Below are 13,760 nucleotides of genomic sequence, written 5' to 3'. Positions count from 1 at the left end.
TTCCACTCTATCAAATGTATAATATTCATAAGTACACGAGTGTGTAAACACCCATATTATTATATATTTAGCCTAGACTCAATAGCCCATTCAAATTCCTAAATTTTGATACCAACTAATAGCTCAAGTCTCATATTCCTAAATCTTAAGTAAGGGTTAAGTCTCAATTCCTTCAATATCATAAATTTAATGATATTCATATAATACCATGCACCTAGTAATTAATTACTTATCTCAATATATCAAAACTTAATTTAATATGTAATAATTAAACAAACTTATATTTAAAAAAAAATGAAGCCAAATGGTTAACAAACCAGTGGCGTACTAATGAAACAAAGGAACACGTACTAAAATATACAACTATCACCATATTCTGCATTCACTTAGTACTACTATATACTTTCTAATGGTTACTTCCTGCCATTATCATCATTATCCAATTCCAAACTTTAACTTATACCCTTCACTCTCTTCTTTCTCTTTCACAATCCCCCAAAATAATAACAATAATAATATTTCTACCCACATATACAATACAAGATTTATTACTATTATAACCTGCCACCATCCTTTTGCATACAAAATTAATAAACTTCAGTTGCCAATTTGCTTACCTCAGGTAAGTTTCCGTCTTCTCTCTTTTCTTGTTTCGGTTTTGCATAGTAGTGGACAATTAAAATATTAAATTCTATTCCATTTTATTTGAATAAATGTGAGATAAATGGTATAGGGTTTAAAATAAATTATCAATTTTGCCCATTATCTAAATTAATTATCTAAAGTTACTCCTCAATTAAATAACCGTAGTTATCAATTAGTTCAAATACCTATTAAAATTTTATGGGATAAATCTTTTATAAAATAAGGGTTCTAGTTCTCAAAACGACCTAATAGTCAATATGTTATGGCCCCGCTCCAGACTTGATCAGTATCGCCAAAATATGAATGAGGAAGACCAAGAAGAAGGTTTTAATTAATTGAAGTGGATTGTAGAAGACTTAGGCTAAAAGTTAAATAATCTTGAAACTCTTAAAATAACCATACTCTAAAAGCTTAATTAGTTAAAATGATATTATTAATTATTCAAATCATAGTCATGACACATACATTGTACATGCAAAATTGTCGTTTTGTTTCTTTGATATATTATTTTATTTTCTATTTTATCTTATAGATGTAGGATAATGTGTTTAATTATAACACTAATTACATTAGCATCTCCACCTGCTCCTGGGATTAATCTTAATTATGTACATAAAACTTATTTTAAAAATCTTATAATATAGAAAGGAAGTGTGTATATACAATTGGATTCTCATAGGGACAGCGTGGTTGCTAGACTTTTTTTTCTTTCCATTTTCCTTTTGTCATTTAGTCCAAAACTATTAATATTAATAGTATACATGGTCATACACTGATAATTCAAATATAATAGACTTGAAAATAACTCAAATGTATTGAAAACTCAAGTTGACTTTATCATAATTTAAACGGCAGTTGACTCATGATATATACTTAGTTATTAATTATGGGTCATTTGGCAGCTGATTTGCATATGAGTTGTGAATGTATTAAATTCCGGATAAGTTACGTTTTATAGCTGGTTAAGGAATAAATTATTCATATATAAAACGAATAAATATTTAGTTTGTAATTTAGAAACCTATATAACTAATCCAGAAATTTATGAATTATTTTATGTAGGATAGGATACAACATTGAATGAATAACTAAATTCTATATACAACTAATTCATGTATTATTAATACCTGCATAATTCTAATCAATTACCAAACGACCCCTTAAGAGTCTTGAACAAGAACTTACCCACAAAAATTAATTAATGGAGTATAATTTTAATTAGCTGTATTTTTTAGGTTTATATTAGTGTTCTAATCCGTCTCTTTCATACAAGAAAATGACGTGTGAAAGTAGCTAGCTAGATCAACAGAAACAGCAGCTTATAATAACTATCAAAATATTATAGAAAAATATAAACTTAAGTAAATTTAATTGGCTGGATAATTACACTTGGATTAATTACAATATTAAAACCTATAATTTTGTGATTATCCAACAATGGCCATAGCCGCCTTCGCCATAATCACGAAGGCCTAGTAGCTTTTATTAGTATTTTAAAAGGAATTTAATTATATTGCGAGTTTAAGCCTTGAATTCAGCCTATTATCGAAATGTAAGGTTGCGTACAATAGGCCTGTGTTGTCGAATCCTTTCCGGGCCTTATGCATAGCGAGAACTTTAGTGCACCGGATTGCTCTTTAATTATATCGCTAGCTCTTTCTGGTTACCATCAAGATTATGTTTCTATTTTCAATAGTAATGAAAATATAGTTCTTGAGAAATTACGTTTAGGACAAAGTTAGACTTGAGTTGATATTTATTTATATATTGCTCAATCTTACAAATAAAATATTATGATCTCGTGACGTTTGCAATAATTTACAGAATTTTAGACTATAATCTAATAGTTTCTCATAATATTATCTATTTCATCAAAATGAAATTTTAGACTGTTGTTTAAAAGATCCATAAGTCACAAGAAAATAAAAAATAAATACGTTATCTAAACAGTTCTCTAAAAAGGAATAACGCACGAAATTTTTACAAGATAAATTACATATAATCGTTCATAATAAGGAAACCTAGCAGACATTGAAACTAAATTATTGTTTGTATACTCTCATTTTCAAAAAAATGTTTAATATAAGATGTCACTTTATGACAAAAGAGTCATGAGTATGTGTAGTGTTTAATTAAGTGTTAACACGAGGCTGATTTTAATATTAATGAAGATTAAAATAATTCACTGGGGACAACTTAGGTTTAGAGTTCTAGAGCTATTTGATTGGGTCCACCATTACGTAATATATATATATATAACTATAAAGATTTTTTTTATTTGATCACAACATGCATTTTCGTATTTAATTGTTATTCTTGAGTTTGAAAACCTAATAGACTGTTAATGAGAAATCGAAAGAAGGTGAAGATGACGTCAAATCATTATATCTGTTATGTCCCAAATAACACATGCTATAATAATCGGGACAAAGGACCGTGATCCCGCAAGAGTGAGCTAGTTCATTGGGTTGTTAGTTAAATAATGCACTAAATCATTAGAACTCGTGCGTTCTCTAACATTCTCCAATGCTTATTTCAGGCTAGATATAAATCTAAACCATCTAATCACCTCTTAACAATTGTGTACTTTTTTTTCTTTTTTTTTAATTTTAAAAAAAACAAACAAAAAGAAGAAGTTAAATATAGATAATCTTAACACCTAATGATCAATGAGGTGGGTGAGAATTATGGGAGATTAGGGTTGAACTCCCGACAAAGATTTTAAAAAGAAAACACGAGATGATTTTTTTTTATCTACTTGAATGTTGATAGATAGAATTACTTAACACTCGTGTCAGAGGATTATCTAGTACCTAATAAAATAATCAACGCGTATGTAAGCTAATCTAGTCACCACCATAAAAAATATACACATTTGGTTAGTTACTTAGAATTATATATGCGTATAGTGTAGCAATGGTGCGTGCAAGCTGGTTCAAAAAGGAAGTGGCTTCTTGGGAAAAGATTATCTTTGGACCTGGCCCATTATTGGACCAGATGTGGGGAAAATTGAGTGGAAAGCCCAACACAATAATGAAAGATTTCAAGCTCAAAACAGACTTAACAACAACAAAAAAAAGCCCAATAGAATATGGCTTTTAGATTTCAGTCCTTATTTCAATGCTGCAACAAAATCCAATTTTTTCTCAAGGCTGAGACGAGGGTCTATCGGAAATAATTTTTCTATCTTTTTCAAGATAGGGGTACGGCTGCATACGGGATTACATTGGATACATGTTGTTGTTGCTATAGAGAAAATCAGTTTGGTGCCACATTACAACAATAACATATATACAATGTAATCCCACAAGTAGGGTTTGGTGAAGATAGAGTATACAAAGAACTTATCCTTACCTCGTGAAGGTAGAGAGGGTGTTACCGAAAGACACTCAACTCAAGTACAGCATCAAAATAGTGGTGAAAAAGGAAATACGGCAGTGGAGAAAACAGATCAATTAAAACGGAAAGCAATACGTGGCATCTAGAAAAGAATAGTGACAACGACGAAATAATGCAATAACTGAAACACAAGACAAAAGGTGGTAACAGATATCAAAAGCAAGAAACTACATGTATAAAGCAAATTATGAGAGAGTGATCTGTTACAAGTGTGGTGAACTCAGAGAATTAACTTTAATCCCTCACTATAACTGAAACAACTAAGCACAAATATCACAGTTCACAAACTTAGAAGAGAATATATATTCTCCACCAAGTATACCATTCCTTTTCCGAAAAATGAAGTGGATAAGAACCCAATTTTCCCTAAATTAGTAAACTTCACTATGTCAGAGCAGTTCTCAAACAGAATCTTCGTAACTTAAACAGTATAACAAGAAAAAAAGACTGGTAATGAATGATGAGACGCGGTGTGGCTACTCAAGGGTGTGTCACCGATTTAATTAAAGTATATCATAACTTCACAATGTTGACACTTGAATTAACCTTTCGTACGTAGTTCTATCTGGTCAAGAAAGCAGGAAATTATAAATCAAGTCAGTGAGGGAACAGAGAGCAGAAAAAAGAAAATATAAATAACTGGCAAGAGTTGAATGCTTGAAAAGGAGCCAGCTTGGATGCTTAAGTGCTACATTATTTGATCCAAACAGCATATATCAAAAAGATATTACTGACCCCAACCGTGGAAAACCCAAGGGATAAACCCTTGAAGTAGGCGGAAAAAAATGAGAAACTTATGAAGTTTATGGGTCCCTACAACGACCTCAAGTTAATATACAACACTTATCTGACCCATAAATGACCATCAGACTATAAGTTGGATTGGGGCAACTTGTTATTGTGCCCCTGAAGGTTCTTGCACGTGCTCTAACTTCGAATCTTGATTACAACAGCATTTTTGGGGAATCTTAGTAGCTTAGTTGGTTGACTATCTAAACTTTCACCTTATTGGTGAGGGTTCGATTCCCTATCTTGCAATCCCCTCCCCCATTTCCCCCTCCCCTACCCCCAATTTGGAAGGAGAAGAGACTAACTTACACACCTCATTTACCAACATCTGAAGGCTGAAGTGGATGAGCTTTCAACTGAAATGATACAGATGAAACATTTTGAAGAGATTTTGATCGAACAAATCGTGATATCTTCAAGAAACCAAGAACTTTTAATCCATTAAAAATAATGGACTTTCTTGACTAGATGATCTTAATGCCTTCATCAAGCTTCTCAAGGCTCCATATATCTCTTTTGACTTGGAATGCCTCTCATCGAAGCAATAGAACTCAGCCACTTCATCATCAACCTCAATCAAGCTGCATCCCGGAACCTTCCGGGATCCAGTGTCCCTCATCGCCACTTTCATCTCTGCCACGTCTTTCCACCTCCGAGCATCACCACAGATATTTGCAAGCATAACGTAATTTGCAGGGTTTTTCGGGTCAAGCTCAATAAGTTTCTGTAGAACCAGTCTTGCAAAGTCAATGTTTTTGTATACTCTACACGCGCCAAGCAATGCCGTCCAAATGACAGCATCAGCTTGTACAGGCATCTTCTCCACAAAATTCATAGCCTGCTCCAAAAGACCAGCTCTGCCCAATAGATCAACCATGCAACCATAATGCTCAATTTTAGGCGTAATGGAATAATCATTCGTCATTGTGTTAAAATAGGCGAACCCATCTGCAACTAAACCCATGTGAGAACACGCACATAACACTCCAATAAAAGTAATTCCATCCGGTTTTACTCCAGAATTCTTCATCTGAGCAAACAAACTCAAGGCATCACTACCCCGACCATGCATTGCTAAGCCATTAATGATGGTGTTCCATGAAATCAAATCCCTTTCATCCATACTCCTAAACACATCAACCGCATTACCAACCACCCCACATTTCGCATACATATCGATCAACCCATTGGCAACATACACATTATGCTTATACCCATTGCTCTCAGCATATACATGCACCCATTTACCCAAATCAAGAGCACCTAATTTCGTGCAAGCAGACAAAACATTCACAAGGGATGCATCGTTAGGCTTCACATCACACTCATTTAGCATTCTCTTAAAAGCATTAATAACCTCGGTGAAACGCCCGTTGTGAGCATATCCTCCAATCAGACCATTCCAAGAAAAAATATTTCTCTCTTTCATCTCTTCGAAAAGATTCTCACATCCCTCAACATCCCCATTATTGGCATAGCCATTCAACAAAGTATTCCAGGACATTAAATCTTTGTTAGGCATCACATCAAAAAGCTTTCGAGCCTCTTCCATATTCCGGCATTCAATATACCCTGTAATCATCCTATTCCATAATACAACATCTCGCTCAGGCGCCAAGTCAAAAAGCATTCTTGCAGATGCCAAATCACCATTTGCAACATATCCATTGATCATAGAAGTCCACGTAAAAACATTACGTAAAACCATCTCATTAAACACCCTATAAGCGCATTTCACTCGCCTAACACTCGAATACATATCAATCAAAGTGCTACCCACAAAAGTATTGGTCATAAACCCAACCTTTAACACTACAGCATGAACTTCTTCACCTTCAACTAAAGCCAATAACTTTCCACAAGACTTCAAAATCATAGGAAATGTAAAACAGTTCAAACTTACATCTTCATTCATCATACGTCGAAACGACACTATTACTTCCCTGTACATATCATTCTGGATATACCCTTTAAACATTATGTTCCAAGGAGAAGCATCTTGTAAGTCAGGAATTTGATCAAACACTTGGTGGGCATAAGAAATTTTCTTGAATTCCATGCATTTAGACAAAAGAGAAGGGATAATGTATTTAGTATAACCAACACACTGAGTTGTAATCTGGGTTTGAATTGCTTTCACTTGATTTATAGTTTTACATGATTGTAACAAAGATATGAACTTTTCTTCAAGAATTCTTTGATGAGTTTTTATTAAGCTTACGTTTACAGCAATTTTTGCTGTTTTGGAGATGAAAAAAAATTCTAATTGGCGACTCAAAGTTTCAATTTTGATGGCTTTTATGGAAAATTGTAATTTCAAGAATGGTGAAATTTCAAAGTTCTTAGAAGCAGAGAGCTCAAAATCTGGCTCCAATGAAATATAAGAAAATCACAATGAGCTCCCCATTAGTTTCTATAATTCAAACTAAGGTCTTGTAGTTTCGGTTTCCTACTCTTACGTCCTAAATTATGAATTTAAGAAAAAGAAGTTGAATTTTTTTGAAATTTGTGATCTAATATTTTGTAGAATTAATTGAGGTGCTTATAAATTACTCCACTCATTATAGTTATAAAATATGTATCCTACTTTTTGACTATATTTGGTTCAAAGTTTCTAAAATAAAATACTTCCTCCGTCCCATATTAATTATTATGTATATTAAAAATATTTGTCTGAAAATAGTTGTCAGTTTTAAACAATCAATAGAGAGTTAATTATCTTTTTCTAACTTTGTTTTTAACATTAATTATTCTAGAATTAATAGGCACGTAAATAAATAAAGATTCAAGAATTAATAAATGGTATGTTAGTCAAATAATGCTCCTAATTCATGTTTTTTTTGAAGATACTATCGCTTTGTGGGACTTCTATTATTCCGTAAACAATTTTTGAACTGTTATTATTATCAACATTATAAAATGTATCTTTTTCATCATATTGATATAAGAAAAAATTACAATTTATATTTTTTCTATCTCAATTTATGTCATACACTTTCCTTTTTAATTAGTAAAAAATAATGATATATTTCTTTATTTAAATTTGAAATGTCATTTTACCTTTAGTAAGATGATTTATAGTTATACAAACATCAATGAGTATGATTTGTTTTAGATCATAAATTTTAAAAATCTTTTTTCCTTAAACTACATATCAAGCCAAACAACATCATATAAATTGAAATGGAAGAAATAATACTTTCCGTATAGTTTAAACTATCCAATTTGTCTAATGAAATTTAGCGTTAAAAATTAATTAAATTATCTTTTGAAAAGTAAAATGTGACAATATTTTGAATCAGAATGAGTATTATATAATATTTGAATATAATTGTCAGAGAGAAATAAATTTTATAAAGAATATACCATTACATTAAAAGAATTTTTTTTATATAAATAAAAAAAATATAATATGAAAAATCGATTCCGAAAAAATATCAAATTGTTAACAGTTCATCCTACAAAACATTAGTAAGAACCCGTTTGGATGTGCTTAAAAAAACAACTTTTATGTATGAAGTGCTTTTAGAACTTTAAAGTGCTGAAAGTTATTTTTATAAATAAGCAGTTGAGTGTTTGGATAAAAGTGCTTAAATGAGGATAATTATGTGAATTTTAGGGTTAAAAGAATAAAAAGGATAGTTTGGGAATTTAATTAAAATATAAGGGATATAAAAGTAATTTCCATGGTCAAAGAAAATGACTTTAATCACTTAGAAAAAAAAAAGTTAGGAATCATAACTTTTTATTTTTGACTGACTTTAAAAACTTTCTGGCTTAAAGTTAGCATTAGACAAATACATTCAAAAGCAAGCTGAAAAGGGGCTTAAATCAATCCAAATGGGCTCTAAGTGTCAATACTTTATTACTACTAATATACAGTTGAGTCAAATCTCACGTTTTCTTTGTTAGGGAAAAATAGAGAAAATGGACATTAAAAAGAACGTGAATTGACTGTTTACTTGTCGGCTTAGTGCCACTTTTTTTAATTATTTAAAATCTACATTTCCACTTTCTCTCTGTGATCGATCAATAATAATAAAAAAATGAACTTTGCATTAGCTTCCACTTTCCGACCATCTATACCGCCGGAATCTTCACTTTTCCCCCGGAAAATCGATCGACCCATTATTCTCCGGCATAAATGGAAGTGGAAACTACAAACTTCTACTTCAGAGACTAAAGGTAGAACGATTACTATGGCTCTAAAAAAGGCAAAAATTGAAGGGGTTAGTGAAGCTTTAAATGAAATTGCTTCACAAAATTTGGATCATGCTCCTGCTAGAAGAAGGGTTCGTTCAGCTTTTGTTAATGCTCAACAGCAGCTTGATCATATCTTGTTTAAGGTTTGGGGTTTGTTTTTATCTTGTTATTTTTGTTTTGTTTGAGCAAAGATTAGATTTTTAGTGGTGATTTTGCTTCCTAATTTTTTTTTTGGTTCTTTACTTTATGGGGTTTATGCAGATGGCTCCAGGTGATATCAGATTAGAGGAGGTATTAAACTTAATCAATTTACTTATATTATGCTATTATGCTCTAGTTTTGGTATTAGGGCTCTGTGTATGAGTACTTTTGGGAATTACAATTTACTTCTTAGTAAGTCTTCCTAGAGGAGGTGGTGGGTGGGAGATGACATCCGTGGAAATAGTTGATGTGTGCGAAAGTTGGCTTGGACACCACAGTCATCAAAAAAAAGTCTTCCTAGAGGAAATGTCAAGGGATCCTTATCTTGATAGTCGTGGTGTCCGGAATCGACTAATTCCATAAGGTACCTGTTAGTTCCCACCAGCATAGGTGGCGGGTACCTCTGACCGCCAAGGCTTCAACAGATGTAAAGAATGAAGAGACCATCTAGTGTTGTTGCAAATCTTTATTTTAGCTATGTGGTTCGGTTTTGCTCTGTTGTGCAATGTCATTGAAGTTGATTACTTATGTATCACCTTAATCGTGTTTTGAATAATTTGAATAGATCGATGTCGATTTGAACGAGAGTGAGCTCAAAGATAGGAAACAGCAAATGGGGTTTTTGTAATACGAGGGAGAGACTGGAATGCAGGTTAGTTAGGAAAACTGATGGAGAAAGAAGTTAGGAAGTGTTTTCTTTGAAGTTTAAACTTTGTTGATTATGAAACAATCGCTACTATCACTACAATGGCACCCAGTTATTCTTAAGTTCTGTTTCCATTCTTATTACTCTTATTTGCTAAAACATTTATGTCAAAAGGTTAGGTTGATGATGTATATATATGGAGCATTGAGTTGTGAACTGTTAATTTTTTTGCCAGTTAGATTTGTCTCTTCGATGGAAATTTATCGTCTTTGTTTTGTTCTCACTCGTTAATTTTTGTATCATACTATTTAGGAAGGGGATTTATACATCTTCGAATTTGAATAATTGCATATGTGCATTTTGTAGTGGTATGAAACAAATTCGAAAGGCCAACAGATTTTCTGTAAAAGTTGGCTGCCAAAGCCTGGCATACGAATTAAAGGTGCTTTGTGCTTCAGTCATGGATATGGTGATACTTGCACTTTCTTCTTTGAAGGTTTGTTATTATCTCTTTAACTACAGAGCCAATAGTAGTTTGATTATTCTTCCAATCAACTTCTGGTTTTTTATTAGTATTACTTAGTAGCCGTTTATATTCTTTTGTATGATATATTAATTTTCAGGTATTGCAAAGCATATAGCGGCTGCTGGCTATGCTGTCTATGCTATTGATCATCCCGGTTTTGGTCTCTCTGATGGTTTGCATGGATATATTCCTGAATTTGATGGTATAGTTGACAATGTCAATGAACAGTATGTGAAGATTAAAAGTAAGTTGCAGTGAGTTTTTGCTTTGCCTTAACAACATATCCAGTGTAATCGCAATCATCGCAATCAGACAATGTGAATAGCAAAATCCATTAAACCCCAATTGAAGTTCATTCATGGCTTTTCTAATTTTTGGTAGGGCATGTGTCGTGTGACAATTTAATGATAAGTGCTCTTGTGATGGACCAGGTAGGCCAGAAGTTAGAGGGCTTCCCCACTTTATATTTGGGCAGTCCATGGGAGGTGCAATTGCTCTGAAAGCTCTTCTTAAGGAACCACATGAATGGGATGGAATTGTCCTTGTCGCGCCAATGTGCAAAGTAATAATTATCTTTAGCTAGTCTAGCTAACTTCTTATATTATCGTATTTCCCATTTTCTAGTTTCTCACTTTCTTGAGCACGTTTATTTTGAGCTGAACCAATGCATTTATCATTTTCTTCGGTATCAAAAAGTTCAGAATTTCCTAATTCTCTCCATCAAACTAAAATATGTAGAAATGATAATCTCAACGAGTTCAATATCTTTACACTTGAATATATTTTAAATATTTTCAAAGAGGGCAGAATTTTCAGTTTTGCTTGTTGATCTTCCATCTTATGCGACGTTTCTCTTTGGTCTTCCATTTGAATTGTAGGCACTTAAATTTTCTCCGACTTGAGTTGAGAGCTATGAACTAATAAAGAATGGACAGAAAAAAAAAATTGGTTCATTTTCTGTCACCAGAAAAAGATGTCCATTTTCAATGCAAAAACTCGGTCTGATTCATTGTCATTTAATGATGCTAAAACACATGTTTTCTTTATAATGGCATTCATTTTGATTCATTGCTCTGTGCTGTTAGCAAATTTTAGCTTTTTGAGGATGATTCTCGTACTGATCTCCAGGCACCCTGAATTTCTTTATCCCTCTTCATTTTACCCCCTCTTATATTTACTTAATGAGGGGTAAACTAGAAGAACAGTTATGGTAAAAATTTGGTTCTAAGTCGATGCATGCTTCCGTCCTGAAAATTTTTGTTCCCAATATGCCAATAGTCTCTAGAGAATTTTAGAACCTTTAAGTACCAACTGTTCTTTTTTGTTTTTCTGTTTCCTTCGTAAAGTTTTCTCATAATTTATTCTCTATGACGTGATATTTCTATCAGGAAAAGGTTTGCTTGTTGCAACAGATATTTCCCCCCCTAAGTATCAAGCTTGAGCTGAGAAATGTTTCTCATTTCAGGCACCATTTATATAAACATGAAACTAAGTATGTTCTAACAAGCAATACTTTTGTCGCCAGCAGTCAAATCGTATTTAAGAATGAAGCTGAATTATCAATTTTGAATGATTCACTGTAGAAAGAAATTACATTTTCCTCTCAGAATTGCCATGGAATTCTGTGCTTGTTGAAATTTTTACATCATGTTTGTGGAATTTGAACCTTCTAAATGCAAGAATTTAGCTGACCCTTCGGTGCTCTGCTAAGATTGCAGAAGACATGACGCCACCAGTTCCACTGCAGAAAGTCTTGATTTTCTTGTCGAACATTATGCCACAAGCAAAGATAGTCCCTACGAAAGATTTGGCGGAATTGGCAATCAGGGAATTCAAGAAAAGGAAAATGGTAATGCCTCGAGTTACTCTCTTAATGTTAGTGAGGCAGAATACTAGGCAAACGATGACTGCTCTAAATTTAAAGAAATCTATATGCCCCGTCTGTGGTAAACTCTCCATTGTCCTCTTCCAAGCCCCATCTCTGCCCCTTATTGAGATATTTGATATAGCTCCATATGAATTTATGGACTCCTTTATTCTGTAGAAACCTGTTCACTGTTTTTCCTTCTAAAGTTCTTATAGCATTTTGTTCTGGAATATCGCTTGCAACCATCAACATGATTTGTTAATCTATGTCATGTGACCAGTAGGCCACGTGTTCGAGCTTTGAAAACAGTCTCTTGCATAAATGCAGCGTAAGGCTGTGTACTAAAGACCCCTGTGGTCCGGCCCTTCCCTGGACTCACGCATAGCAGAAGCTTAGTGCACCGAGTTGTCTTATATCCACATTGATGTTCAATGTATGCTTAGTATCGGTCTGTATTGATGTGTTACTGAAGCTAGTTCTTGTTTAATTTTTTTTCTAGGCTCCATACAATGTAATCTCTTACTCCGATAAAACACGCGTGAAAACTGCTGTGGAACTCTTAAAGGCTACAAAATACATAGAATCACAAGTGGAAAAGGTCAGTACATATCCACATTTATTGACGAAACACCATCATGTTTTCCAGCTTTGTCCAAAGGAATCAACAATTTGTGCGTGCAATGCTTGCAGGTGGCATCCCCGATGCTCATTCTTCATGGAGCAGATGATAAAGTGACGGATCCTCGTGTGAGTCAGTATCTGTATGACAAGTCTTCCAGCAGTGACAAAACTCTTAAGCTCTATGATGGAGGGTATCACTGCATTCTTGAAGGTGAACCTGACGACCGGATTCTTACTGTGCTCAACGACATTATCTCATGGCTTGATTCTCGGTGCTCTTCGAATTAGTCTTCGGTTTTAAAGGGGTTTTGCAGAGACATTTCTTGTTGAAACCAACACCATTCATCTAGTTTTAGGAAATGTGATTTTAGACAATAAAAACCAAATTCAGAATGGGATATAGGCAAATGACAATTTTTTGGAACTGCTATTGTTATTGATAAAGGAATGAAGCAAAGGAGGATTGGTTATGTGATACATGAAACCATAAAAGCTAGTATGTAGATTTGCCAAAATCTTATGGAGGGCTCATTGTTAATCCTCTTTACCTCTTCTCTTGTGAACTTTGTTGTTCAGACACTCGAAAATGCTTCTACACTTTGCGGGAACTCTTCTTTTTATCTTATTCTTTGGTGTATCAGATTCTTCAAAAAAAGCATTATTTTTGGACGATCAGAGAAACATATTGTGAGAGGAAAAGAGACTATTGACATTTGCCTAACCTAAAATTCTCTATTCGGAAAATTATATCAAACAAACACATAGAAAAACCACTTATTTCACTTTTGAGCTCCACTAATGGATGTGCATATACAAGACAATTTGCTAAATTGAAGACAAGGGTAAATATAACGGAGGGTAAA

At 33.3% G+C, this 13,760-nt stretch overlaps 2 protein-coding genes across 2 annotated transcripts; one reads left to right on the top strand and one right to left on the bottom strand.

Annotated features, from left to right (window-relative positions):
* Positions 1-4,758: 4,758 nt before the first annotated feature.
* On the bottom strand, positions 4,759-7,220 carry LOC129879963 (pentatricopeptide repeat-containing protein At3g29230). Its single transcript, XM_055953725.1, has one exon. It carries the CDS (start codon positions 6,890-6,892, stop codon positions 5,267-5,269), a length of 1,626 nt encoding a protein of 541 aa, XP_055809700.1. The 5' UTR covers positions 6,893-7,220; the 3' UTR covers positions 4,759-5,266.
* Positions 7,221-8,792: 1,572 nt separating this feature from the next.
* On the top strand, positions 8,793-13,509 carry LOC129879962 (caffeoylshikimate esterase-like). The gene is made up of 8 exons (XM_055953724.1): positions 8,793-9,179; positions 9,298-9,327; positions 10,250-10,379; positions 10,507-10,653; positions 10,841-10,971; positions 12,121-12,258; positions 12,776-12,874; positions 12,967-13,509. Exons 1-8 carry the CDS (start codon positions 8,880-8,882, stop codon positions 13,183-13,185), a joined length of 1,194 nt encoding a protein of 397 aa, XP_055809699.1. The 5' UTR covers positions 8,793-8,879; the 3' UTR covers positions 13,186-13,509.
* The last annotated feature ends 251 nt before the right edge of the window (positions 13,510-13,760 follow it).

The sequence above is a fragment of the Solanum dulcamara genome, chromosome 2 (genome assembly GCF_947179165.1).
Source record: "Solanum dulcamara chromosome 2, daSolDulc1.2, whole genome shotgun sequence".
Lineage (NCBI taxonomy): Eukaryota > Viridiplantae > Streptophyta > Magnoliopsida > Solanales > Solanaceae > Solanum > Solanum dulcamara.
The sequence above is the reverse complement of the archived record's forward strand: the minus strand, read 5'-3'. Positions and strand labels throughout refer to the sequence as shown.

What these genes read in the sequence shown, in the direction of transcription:
- LOC129879963 (XM_055953725.1), bottom strand. Translation starts at nt 6,892, where the DNA reads ATGGAATTCAAGAAAATTTCTTATGCCCACCAAGTGTTTGATCAAATT.
- LOC129879962 (XM_055953724.1), top strand. Translation starts at nt 8,880, where the DNA reads ATGAACTTTGCATTAGCTTCCACTTTCCGACCATCTATACCGCCGGAA. An exon ending in TTGATCATATCTTGTTTAAG is followed by an intron (nt 9,180 to 9,297) that starts GTTTGGGGTTTG and finishes GGGTTTATGCAG; the next exon opens with ATGGCTCCAGGTGATATCAG. An exon ending in TTGTCGCGCCAATGTGCAAA is followed by an intron (nt 10,972 to 12,120) that starts GTAATAATTATC and finishes TGCTCTGCTAAG; the next exon opens with ATTGCAGAAGACATGACGCC.